We start from the raw sequence: 12,778 nt of genomic DNA, 5'->3' as shown, positions 1-12,778 counted from the left end.
TCTCTGTGTGTGTGTCTCTGTGTGTGTGTCTCTGTGTGTGTGTGTCTGTGTGTGTCTCTGTGTGTGTGTCTCTGTGTGTGTCTCTGTGTGTGTGTGTCTGTGTGTGTGTGTCTGTATGTGTGTGTGTCTGTATGTGTGTGTGTCTGTATGTGTGTGTCTGTGTCTCTGTGTGTGTCTGTGTGTGTGTGTGTGTGTGTGTATGTGTGTGTCTCTGTGTGTGTGTGTGTGTGTCTCTGTGTGTGTCTGTCTGTCTCTGTGTGTGTGTGTGTGTCTGTCTGTGTTTTTTCAGCTTGTCATTCTCCCTCTTTGTATCGCTGGGCTATTTCTGGGCATGTTATTTCTCTCTACATAGTAACCTTCATTTGTATATTTCGTTGAGAAATTCATCAGAACATCAAAGCTGCTTCATTCTGCAGTATCAAGCTTTTCAGTACTTATCTCTTATTCAAGCTTTTCAGTACTTATCTCTTATTCAGTTCTAACCTTTGTAGAGATGAATAACTCTTGTTGTTCTGCTTTTTTATTACTTATTAACCATTATCCTTCAATAGTAGTATCTCTAAACTGTAAGTCCAGTAACACAGTAAAAAAAGATAATTATAACCCTTGTCTAAGAGATCACTAAAAAGAATCACAGCTGAATGATTGTTCACTGGTGTTTGTATTACAGAATACAGTGTTTTCTTGCAGTAAGTAGACTACAAGTCAGGCAGAACTTGTATCTAAGCGATCACTCGAAAGGTTGGCTCCTACCTGAAGGCTCATTCCTAACATCTCTCTATCTCTATCTCCTCTCTATCTCTCTATCTCTCTATCTCCTCTCTATCTCTCTATCTCTATCTCCTCTCTATCTCCTCTCTATCTCTATCTCTCTATCTCTCTAATTCTATCTCTCTAACTCTCTATCTCTAACTCTATCTCTCTAACTCTCTATCTCTCTATCTCTATCTCTATCTCTCTAACTCTCTATCTCTCTATCTCTCTATCTCTATCTCTCTATCTCTCTGTCTCCCTGCAGGGACTGAACATCATCTTCAATGTGGCACTGGCTCTGCTAAAGGTAAAGCACTGAGCACTTCCCCGCCACAGCTGCATTGCATGTTTTTTACATTTGTTTTTCCACTGTAGAGCTTAAAATGTGCTTGGGCTGTTTTTGTCGGTTTATTTCTCATGTTGAACCAGTGCAGGGACAGCAGACGTTTTCAGAGAAGAACGTATGTGTCGATCCGAATGACCTTGGCCAGCGTGTTTTGTAGGAAATGTCTGTGCCGATTTACCTCTGGGTCATGCTGCTCAGGTTCAGTGAGCAGCGGCCACACACAGGGCATGCTGACCTAGGTCCCGCTTTTGCTATTCATCCTCCTTTAACCATGTCCTGCATCGAGGCCGTCCATTCTGTGACGTGTTACACACAGAGGCAGTCTACAGCGTCTGTCTCCCCCTGCTGTTCAGAGATGTACTGCAGCGTTAAGACTTTTCATGCACATGCAGCACAGCTGTTTCACTAATCAGCCTTAAATATTTATTTATAAATAGTGGTTTAAAAATGACTTCGTAAAAAATACTTCAAAATATGCCTCGGTATTGCTTCATTCCTGAAGAGTGTTATTATAAATTGAGAAGCTGTGTTGCTACATCGCACATGGAACTCTCACTTCCAAGACATCTTGAGCTCACTGAGATGCCTGCACTCATGAACAGCTTAACAGAAATGTACTGCAGGAGCGATGACGATGTGCCATTGTCTTCCTGTGTACGTGCTGCATGACGTTCCCATATGACCGCACAAAATGGCTGTTGCTTGGATTTTACAGTGCCAACACCTTTAGTCTGCAGTATCGTGCTACGTAACACTGGAGGGTAGTGTTGGGTTCTCTATCGCTCACACACACACACACCCAGAATGTTAGGACTGCCTTAGAGAATTCTTCTTTTTCACAATGTGCCCTGGGGTTTCAGGTAAGCCTCCTCACAACCAAGCAGATCACTGTGGCAGGATCTGAAAGGTCAGGGCATGTTGGTAGTATTGTCTAACTGTTCCCGGTAGTCAGGGTATGGTGCAGCATGTGGGTCATTATCCCAGCTCGGCCTTTATTACTCATGACATCACGCCAAGGCCACCACCAGCTTGCAGTCACTACTGTTTCAGAGTAGTGACATAATCCTGTAGGCCTGTGTCGTGTACGTGCTGTCTGATGGAACACGGGGTTAAACCTGGGTTAAACCTGGGTTAAACCTGGGTTAAAGGATGCTGAACTGTTCTGATGAGCTCGAGTCTAGTGGTAAAGTATTTACATCATTGCAAATTGGGCTGCAATTAGATCCAAATGGGACTTAAATGAGAACCTCGTGTTTTTCATGACTGAATTGTTTGGCTTTAATTGAAATCAAACCTCTTCTAGCACAGCCTACACCACTATGCTCAGGTTCCCCTGTCTCTTAATACAAACTCAGACATGCGCCCAATATGTGTTCACCTTGTTTAAGAGGTGCTCTTACTTAAGCATGCATGGGGCAGGGGGGGTGGGATTTGAGGGTTGAGGGTGGGTGGGGTCAGGGGTGGGGTGTGTTCATTGGCTGTTGTATGAAACCTCTCATTAATAGTGCTGTCTGTTCTCTGTGCCAGTTTACCCATAAGGTCCCAGCTTTAGATCACATGCGTTTACCATAAACCCGGTATGGAGGTGGCCGGCTCTTTGTTCAGTTGAAACACAGACGGCTGTGAAGTGATCTTGTGTAGTATTTAGAAAGATGCCTTGGGCCTCTAAATGCACATCATTTTTCTAGCTGCCAATATAGGAGAGTGGGACTGTCTGATTTAATCATGGGTGAAATATCAGACACTGTTGTGAATTTTAAAAATGGTGCATCGTTTGTTCTTGATAAATGTGGCATCTTTGCTGATGGATCCTTCTAAAATGTTTTTTATCGGCCTATTCATCACTATTCGCAATATAAAGAAATCTATTTCTTGCAGAACTGATCAGGTAATTGCATGAACGTTTTCCTTTGCGAGAATCATCATTTCTTTCTGTTTACAGGCCCAAACTGATTTACTTCTACCAATAAAAAAAAACAAAACAAGTGCATAGGTAGATTTTCCCCATCTATCTCAGTCCATGGGTATTATAAAGGCACCCGTGCAGTATGGTGTAGACATATCGAGGGCATGGATGATCGAGTGATTGCATAAGCGAGAATGAGAGAAACGGAGGGAGGGAGGGAGGGGAGATCTAGGGGGGTTGCACAGCCTCGTTCTCATTGGCTAGTCATTACAGCATTCTCCCCGGAGGCACCCACACGCCTTCCTCCCTCTGCCTTTGCTCTGCTTTTCTCACACACACTCTCTCTCTCTCTCTCTCTCTCTCTCTCTCTCTCTCTCTCTCTCTCTCTCTCTCATCCTCTCTCGCTCTCTCGCGCTCTCTCTCTCATCCTCTCTCGCTCTCTCTGTTTCTCTACATGCCGTCTCCTGCCTGTTCAGCCATCGTGAACATACGGCATCTGTTAGCATTTAGCATTAGCACGCTCCCATCTCTCAGCCATGTCCAGTGTCCTGTCATCGACCCAACTTGCCAGCGAAGTCCTTCTTTTGCCCCTCCTCTCCTCTTCCTCCTCCTCCTCCTCCTCCTCCTGTTTGTCCTCCCTTTCTGCCAGCTAGCTGCCTTTTCTAGCAACTACGCTCTCTCTCTCTCTCTCTCTCTCTCTCTCTCTCACTCTATCGCTGGCACTCTGTGTCTCGTCTGCGCTCTCCTCTGTCTCTGAGCTGGGAAATGGAGTAGGGTGGAAACAGCAGCTAGAGCGAGCCAGGCCCTCCAAGCAGAGCCAGCAGGAGCGCTCCGCTGCCGTCCAGCGGTTCCTCCCACCCGTGTCCAGTCACTCCGGACCAGGCCTCTGCGCCCACAGCCCGCCCCAGAGCGGACGCGTTCACCTTTTTTGATTCCTGCCGGACACCTCTTGGTTGCTGGTTGGTGGAGGTGCTGCAATCTGCAGGGATGCTGCAGCCCTAGCCGGACGCTGTAAGAGCAGGGAGCGACTGTCGGGTGCCGGACCTGTTCCAGGCTGCTTCCTTTGCTTCCGATCCTCCTCCGGTTTGCTGCCTGGTGAGCCGTGAAGGCAGGGTGAGATCTTCACTCGGCTGCGTCCTGTCTGACGGGCTCTTGAATGACGTCCATTGGCGTTCCCAGCCTCGATGCCCCATCCCCTGCTCTCTCAGCGTCTCCTCTTCACCCCCGCCTTGGGCTCGCTTTACCCGCCTCCGCCGTCTTCCTCCCACACCTCAGCCTGGCTCTCGCCGAGTTCCTCTCTTCATCCGTGGAGTCTGAGGCACAGGCGCTGGTGGACTGATTATGAGGCATCTGTTAGGACGCCGGTGCCCGTCAGCAGTCTCGCCGTGACGACACATGGGTCCCTCTGCCTGTTGCTAGGCAACAGATTGCTAATCTGAACACGGGGAAGGAGGCGGTCTTTGTACGGCAACCGAGGGGGAAGCTGCTCAGCCCGGAGGACTGTTTGCTTGTTATGTCCAGCAGCGCGATGGGGAGGTGCAGCTCTCTGCTGTGACTCCGTCTGAGCCGTGATGTAGATCTGACCCAGCAGGCGTGGCATTCAAGCAGCAATGGAAACTTCCGGTGCTGCTGCAGGGTGCTAGTGCCGTGCGGATATGTGTTACTTTCGGAAATTACAGTGCGCGTTTGTTCTCGTTACGCGGAGCGCGCCGGCCGCAGCCTCGGCATGTGCACGTGACGGCTCGCCTCTTCGCCGCATCTCGGCAGACGCGTGAACGCTGAACGCAGACTCGAACCCCGTCGTTACCCGGAGGTCAGGCGCCACCCGTGGACGTCGCTGTGGCGGAGCAAGGGGCAGACACCGGGCCTCCGTGGGGGGAGGAGGAGGCTCGGGGGAGCCCCCCGGCCCGGACCCCTGAGAGTGAGGTGCCTGCAACCCCGCTCGGCTCCATGCCCCCGGTGTTGCGTGCGCTGGAGGAGGGCGAGGCGGCGGGGGAGGGGGGTAGCCCCCTGGGGCAGGACTACACAGAGAGAGTCATGTCCCTGCTGGGCATGGGTCACCGGCTCTTTGTACCCCGACTGCTGGCGGTGAGGGGCAGCTGGTGCCAAAGACCTTTCCTGCCCTGTTAGAATCAGAGTTGTATACGTGTTGTAGAGTGTCAGATGGTTCCTATAGCTCTTTGTTGTTATTTCATTGACACAGATAATGGCTTTTGGTGTCTCTTGCATAGAGCAACAGTATATTAAAAACTTTCCTTATGATTCTTTGTTGTAGTACATGTGTTCTCCATAAGGTGGTGCTATATTTCTTGTTAAATCTATATGATGTAATATTGGCAAAGAAGCCAACAAAGAAGTCTTTGTAGTTTTTATTCTGGCTATTTGAATTGTGCTTTGGAACATGGTAAAATCCCTGATTGAAAATGAGCATTACTAAGAAAACTTACAAGGCCTCACTAAAAATAGCAAACACCAAAAACATTAAAACATCAATGATCATTTTAATTAGAAACCCATTGTTGACCTGCTTCTCTCTCTCTCTCTCTCGCTCTCTCTCTCTCTCTCTCTCACACACACACACACACAGACATCCAAAGAGGACCTACTCCAGGCTGACTTCGAGGGTGCGCTCAAGTTTTTTCGAGTTCAGCTGCCCAAACGCTACAGGGCGGCTGAAAACGCCCGCAGACTCATGGAGCAGGCCTGCAACATCAAGGTAGGGGATGCGACCCCCAGACACGGGGCCCCCTTACCCCGAATGGCAGTGCCCCTTTGGTGAACTCAGCCTCTGTGGCTTTAGGCTCAAATCCTTATGTTGTTCTCCTGTGGTGTGACCCTTTAGTACTTCTCATGCACTGAGTTTTTCTGTGCATGTGATGACCCCCTGCCACTGAACTCATTTTCAGGGATTAGCTCCACCCCAGGGCAAAATAACAAAGCAGTTAGTCAGAACAGAGCCCCAGCACGTACGCCCACACGCACGCATGCACGAACTCACTCACTCACTCACTCACTCTTCCCAACACCCTCCAGAAAAGTGTCACGCTGCCTGGGCTTGTCGTGTCATTTGGAGGATGTACAGCAGATATCCATTGGATCCATACTAAATCACGCCTCTGGAGAGCAGGAGCTGTCATGTGACCCGAGCGTGTTCTGTGAAGTCATACATGTGAATCACACAGAGAGGTGTGAGTGTAGTGGCGTTTCTCCACCACTCAGCCGAACTGATGAACCCACTGCACTGAGCGGTGGAATGGATTTACTACAAGTACAGTTGCCATTATCGACTATACAGGGCCAGAAAACCCTCACAGATGTATTACAGGAAGTGTCTTTCATAATGGCTGGCCCTCGTAAGCGTCCGTTGGTAAGTGTAATCAGCTGATCCCTTGTCTTTACGCATGCTGTTGTAACAGTGGATTGTTCAGAGATGATGCCTAGTCTTGCTGTGCCGGTTTGTTCTAAATCTAAAATAATACACCTTGCTGTAATGTTTCCATGTTCCTGCAGGCCATAAAGAGGCTAAAAAGGTGTGTCAGAGCAGGCTTGGAACTAAGATCTGCAGGGCAGGTAGATTTGAAGAGCTGGGAACCCTAAAGTGTGGCGCGGTACGTTACAAAGCTACTCGTAGCCATACAACAGCCGGCAAAACTGAGGAATATTGCCTGAAAGACACCATACGCTTCTTAGGTCATACTGTTGTGGGTACGGCCCTGGTCACCCTGAGCAAGCGCACAGAGGAGGATGGCCCCCTTTAGTCTTTTTAGTCTTTAGGGAGTTTTCCTTCCCACTGTCACCCTTGGCTTGATCACTGGGGGTTTGGACTTGGACATTTGGAATTCTGTTGTAAAAAGTGCTATGGAAATACATTTTGATTTGATTTGACAGTGATTTGCAGAAGGCCATGGTGTGGTTCGACGTTGTCTGTCCTTGTTGGTCATACTGTCTGAGAGCTCATTGCTTCTTCCACTTGTTTGTTATGGTTGCAGGTCTCTATGCTGCTTTTTACACAGTTGCTTCACTGGAATCATGTTATATGCAGACCCAGGCAAAAAAACACACAGACACACACACATACACCTTGCATTTCTATGTTTGACCTGCGCAGAGCACTCTCTCTGAACTACTGCACATAGAGGCTTCAGATGGGGCCTTCTTTTTGTCTGGCAGGGGTGTGTGTTTGTGTGTTTCGCTGTATGAGGATCAGGAATTTGTGCTGTTGTGTGTAAGCTTTAGGGTTAAGAGTAGTGGTAATGTTGATTTCATTCCTCCTCCATTCAACATCCATGCCTGCCCCCCCACTGCTGTTCAGGTGTCTCTCTCTCTCTCTCTCTCTCTCACTATCTCCCTCTCTCTCTCCCTCTCTCTCTCTCTCTCTCTCTCTCTCTCTCTCTCCCTCTCGCTCTCCCTCTCGCTCTCTCTCTCTCGCTCTCGCTCTCCCTCTCGCTCTCTCTCTCTCTCTCCCTCTCTCTCTCTCACGCACTATCTCCCTCTCGCTCTCCCTCTCGCTCTCCCTCTCGCTCTCCCTCTCGCTCTCCCTCTCGCTCTCCCTCTCGCTCTCCCTCTCGCTCTCCCTCTCGCTCTCTCTCTCTCTCTCTCGCTCTCCCTCTCGCTCTCCCTCTCTCTCGCTCTCCCTCTCTCTCGCTCTCTCTCTCTCTCTCTCCCTCTCGCTCTCCCTCTCGCTCTCTCTCTCTCTCCCTCTCTCTCTCTCTCTCCCACTCTCCCTCTCTCTCTCTCTCTCTCTGTCTCACTATCTCCCTCTCGCTCTCCCTCTCGCTCTCTCTCCCTCTCTCTCTCTCCCTCTCTCTCTCACTCTCTCTCTCTCTCTCTCTCTCTCTCTCTCTCACTATCTCCCTCTCGCTCTCCCTCTCGCTCTCTCTCTTGCTCTCTCTCTCTTGCTCTCTCTCTCAATCTCGCTCTCACTGTCGCTCTCTCTCTCTCTCTCTCTCTCTCTCTCTCACTCTCACTCTCACTCTATCTCTTTCTGTTGCTTTCTTTTTCACTCTCTCATATCCTCCCTGCCACTATCTGCAGGATTTCCTGTGTCCTGAGTTGTACTCTGCATCAGTAGAGCTGTAGTTTTGTTTTGTAGAAATGACTTTCTGAGCAGTTACTAGATGAAAACCTACGTGTTTGTGAAATGTCTTCTGCACGTCTTTTGTAGAACTGTAGTTTTCACAGATGCAGACCCATGCATTGTGGGTCTAAGATGTTAAATAATCTGGGTGTTGTATTGGGGCAGGCTTTAGGACCCTGGAACATGATGGAGAGGAAAGGCCACCTGGGCAGTGATGGCAGGTGAAGTCAGGTGCAGGGGTTCACTTGCTCACACAGAGTCAGCAGAAGAATTCTTTTGTTCCTACTAACTGTTTACACTTAAATGTTGTTTTTCTGCCCCCTTTTCATTTCTGTTCTATCACGCGTTGCACTCTGTATTGTGACATTTAGCTGGGTGTGCACGTTTTACTTTTCCAGTCTGCACCTGTATACATTCATTGTTCTGTCATCACTTCTCTCTCTCTCTCTCTCTCTCTCTCTCTCTCTCTCTCTCTTCTAAAGAAGTATGTTACACTCTTTCTTATGCAAATCAGAAACAGCAGTGCATGTACATAATTTTGTGGGGTGCCGTTTGTTTGTGTTTATTATTGATGTATATGAGAGGGCACCCAAGATCAGACTACAAGGAGGCTCTTCTCTTTCTTTGACAGGAACTTGGGCTTAATGGTGCATATTTTTTACATGACTGGACACATGTTCAGACACATGAACCGTCCCTGACCTGGGCACTGAAAGAGGCATACGAATCATGCGCTGTCCCCTCTAGATCTCTACGGATGCCCTCTCCCCTCGAATGTGTGTGTGCAGGAGTGCTCGGGGACAGCATCGTTTCTCTGCCCCACTCTGCCGACAGAGTGTGTGTCTATCGAGCTGGGCTTGTTTGACGGGCTTGGTTGGAAGTGTGAGACAGAGGGTGAGGAGAGACAGTACCAGTTACTCCGCCATTCTTTGAGGTGTGACTTTTGCTTGAAGACTCACCAGTGCTTTAATTAGTTTCTTCTGATTTGAAAGGAAGTAATTTGCATGTGAATTTGCACCTCATCCTAAAGAGTGAGTGTGTGTGTGTGTGTGTGTGTGTGTGTGTGTGTGTGTGTGTGTGTGTGTGTGTGTGTAAGCGAGTGAGACTCTGATGGTTGTGTATGAGACAGTAGAGAATGAAGGGGGTTAGATGTGTGCACAGGAAGGCTCACACAATATCTTTATATCAGCACCAGAAGAGCAGTTTAGCTCGGGATATGGACACACACACACACACACACTCTCACACTCACACACACACACACACACACACACACACACTCTCACACTCACACACACACACACACACACACACACACACTCTCACACTCACACACACACACACACACACACACACACACTCTCACACTCTCTCACACACACACACACACACACACACACACACACACACACTCACACACACACACACACACACACACACAACCTCCCCAGGGGCTGGGCCCACAACAATGCCATACCTCCCATGACTGGAGCGTGCCAGCCAAGCTCCTCCAGCAGCGGTGACGCCCCACCTAGGCACTTGTTCTCTGTGAACACCGGGCACATTTGAAAAAGGATCGACTGGTCGGCTAATCAGCTTACGGAATTCCCTGGCACGGGCCACGCGGGCCGGTCTGATCGGCCCTCTACCTGGATTAGCTAAGGAATTCCCTGGCGCGGGCCACGCGGGCCAGTCTGGTCGGCCCTCTACCTGGATTAGCTAAGGAATTTGTACTTCACAGCCTCTTTATCATGGAGGACTGTGGGGTGGAAAGGGGTTGGATGAACAGCAGCAGCGGAGCTCCTTACCGCAGGCTGATGGGGCTGAGACGCAGCCTTCACCGGCTCTCTGCAGCCCTCGCCAGGGCTTGTAGGTGCTGGAGTTTTTATGCTTGTTGAAGCAGGAAGTTTGGTAGATTCTGGGATTTTCTGAGGGCAAAGGGAAAGAGCAGACAAAGAGATCAGAGGCAAGATGGAGGGAAAAGACTGGAAAATCCTCCCAGCCCTGTGTGTGTGTGTGAGTGTGTGTGTGAGTGTGTGAGTGTGTGTGTGAGTGTGTGTGTGAGTGTGTGTGTGAGTGTGTGTGTGAGTGTGTGTGTGAGTGTGTGTGTGAGTGTGTGTGTGTGTGTGTGTGAGTGTGTGTGTGAGTGTGTGAGTGTGAGTGTGTGTGTGTGTGTGAGAGAGAGAGAGAGAGAACAGATACATACTGAAGGCCAGCCATATAGAAGAACCACTGAATCACTGTGTGCTGCACGGTCTGTCTGTCTGTCTGTGTCTGTTTACGCACACACCCATCATTGCTTTGTCTCTTCCCCCATCTCTGAATTTATGTCCAGGGGCTGCTCAGTGAATGTGAGCCCTGTGTAAGCGGAACCAGGAAGCGCATCTCACTTGTGCAGAAAGAGGAGCGGAATAAAGGGGTCGTTTATGTCTGTTCGCTGGAGGGTTTCGCAGCGACACGTGAACCTTGAGCCTCACTGCCTACCTGAGAGAGTGGAGTTAGACAAAAGCCCACAAAAGAGGTGTGTTTGTATGCCCATGTGTGGGGAGGTAGAGAGAGACAGACAGCGTGTGCATCCATTGGCTGCCTCTCCCTAGGTCTCCGCCTCCATAGGCGGAGGAATTGTCAGCTGCTTGGCTGTGACAGACCTGTCAGCAAACCTGCTCTCCTCCCTCTCTCCCTCCCACCCTCGCTCTCTCGCTCTCTCGCTCTTTTCTCTTCCTGGCGTGCGCACACTCTTATCTCCATACACACGTTGTGGCAAGATGATGGAGGAAGTGTCTATCACGGTGGCTTATAATGCCCACGTAATGAACCAGATCTGTGAAGAGGACATCTTCGCCAGTCTAGTAGCAGACTCCAGACCCAGACCAGCGGTAGGTAGCACAAACTTCCATGTTCCTGCCAACATGGCTTGGGCAGAATGAACGCTTAGTGTTGCTGATGGTTAAGGGACTGGGTGACCGTTGTAGCTGGTCCTATGAGATTATTCTGACATATGTTTCTCTGTGATAGTCCTTTCCATGTGCTTTGCTAGTGCTTGCTGTATCTTCCTGCATGGTGAGGTTTTGTCAAATATCTTGTACAGAAATGTAATCGGGAGCTTAGTTGAAGCTGAAAAGAGATGTTCTTTGTCTCCTCTGAGTGTTTGTGTATACCACATGCCCTCACAAGAAGAGTAAAAGGTTTTTGTATTCCAGTATTGGCTGGTCATATAGATTGTTGTTGTTTTTTTTAATTGCCACTATTTGTTCTTTTATACTTTGTGGTTAAGGTTAATTGTCTAGGATTAGATTGAGAGTTAGGATTTTGGTAATGCGCAGGGTGAAGCTTTCAGTCAGAACTAGGTTTAAGGTTATCGAAAATGTGTGTGTGTGTGTGTGTGTGTGTCTGTATGAGTGTGAGTGTGTGTCTGTATGAGTGTGTCTGTGTGTGTGTCCACACATGCATGCATTTTTAAGCAGGACCACTTGGTTATCAGGCTGTAATATAATGTTTCGTGTTTTGTGACCTAGTTCTGGACGTTTGGAGTACACAAATAAAGATGGTGACGTCAAATCAATATTCAGATATTAATCTGTCCCACAAACGCATGCTCACCTATTTAGTGGATTTAGCTGAAAGATAGCTCATTGTGATTGTTCAGTTACTGGACATTAAGGTGTGTGTGTGTGTGTCTGTGTGTCTCTCGGTGTGTGTTTCTGTATCTGATTGTAGTGTGTCTGTGTGTGTGTTTCTGTATCTGAGTGTTCTCTAGCTGTGTGTGTTTCTGTATCTGAATGTACTGTATCTGTGTGTGTGTGTGTGAGTGGCAGCAGTCATGGAAAACAATGGTTTGCTTTAAGTGTTATTTGAGTGGAAAGTGCCATGAGGGAGTTCTTTCCACAGTCAAGTAACTGTGACAAGTGCACACGTGTGTGTGTGTGTGTGTGTGTGTGTGTGTGTGTGTGTGTGTGTGTGTGTGTGTGTGTGTGAGAGAGTAGCATGTGTGTGTGCATCAGGTGGGGGAGGTAGGGCTATCTGTACACAGAAGCACAATAATGCCCTTCGCTGCTGTCAGCATAAAGCTTGTTTACAGGTAGCTCCCTTTTCCAGTCAGGGCTTCTGTCTTTGCTGTGAGTACAGTGTAGACCCCGCTGCATACTGAGACCGTGGGCCTTCTGTTCTGAATAAACTGAAAAGTTGTGCAACACTCACTGTTCAGCACACTGACACTGTGTCCTATTCCTCTGTCTGAACTCAGTGCCGTTCTAATACAACAATGACCATCCTGTCCCTACCTTGAACCTTCAGTTAGAATCTCAAGTAAACCTCACGTTTTACCTCTCTCCATCTCTCTCATCTCTCCCTCTCTCTTCCTCTCCCTCTCTCTCTCCCTCCCTCCCTCCCTCTCCTTCTCTCTCTCCCTCTCCCTCCCTCCCTCTCTCCCTCTCTCTCTCTCTCCCTCTCCCTCTCTCCCTCCCTCCCTCTCTCCCTCTCTCTCTCTCTCCCTCTCCCTCTCTCCCTCTCTCTCTCCCTCCCTCTCTTTCTCTCTCGTTTCTCTCATTTTTCTCTTTTAATCACCCTGTTCTTTCACCCATGCCCTCCCCTCTCTCCTCTGTAACTCTCTGTTTTCTAATCTCTTCCCTCTCGTTCTGAAATTACTGCCTGGGCGATTCAGTGTTTCAGAGCGTATCATATTCCTCGTCCCTGACTG

General features: G+C 48.9%; 1 protein-coding gene across 10 annotated transcripts in view; it reads left to right on the top strand.

Annotated features, from left to right (window-relative positions):
- The window catches only part of rabgap1l (RAB GTPase activating protein 1-like), an 81,233-nt gene that overhangs the window by 59,793 nt on the left and 8,662 nt on the right, over positions 1 to 12,778 (top strand). For 4 of the 10 annotated variants that reach the window (XM_081708603.1, XM_081708604.1, XM_035523235.2 and 1 more), the window contains 2 exons: positions 1,019 to 1,060; positions 5,593 to 5,721. In XM_081708603.1, the coding sequence (XP_081564729.1) occupies positions 1,019 to 1,060; positions 5,593 to 5,721 (171 nt within the window). Of the gene's footprint in view, positions 1 to 1,018; positions 1,061 to 3,378; positions 5,094 to 5,592; positions 5,722 to 9,399; positions 10,959 to 12,778 lie in introns of those variants that run through there. The other 6 variants (XM_081708606.1, XM_035523236.2, XM_035523238.2 and 3 more) reach the window with 5 other exon arrangements.

The sequence above is a fragment of the Electrophorus electricus genome, chromosome 26 (assembly GCF_041902795.1).
Source record: "Electrophorus electricus isolate QZ-2024a chromosome 26, ASM4190279v1, whole genome shotgun sequence".
Classification (NCBI taxonomy): Eukaryota; Metazoa; Chordata; class Actinopteri; order Gymnotiformes; family Gymnotidae; genus Electrophorus; species Electrophorus electricus.
Note: the sequence above shows the minus strand (reverse complement) of the source record. Positions and strands in the feature narration are given on the sequence as shown.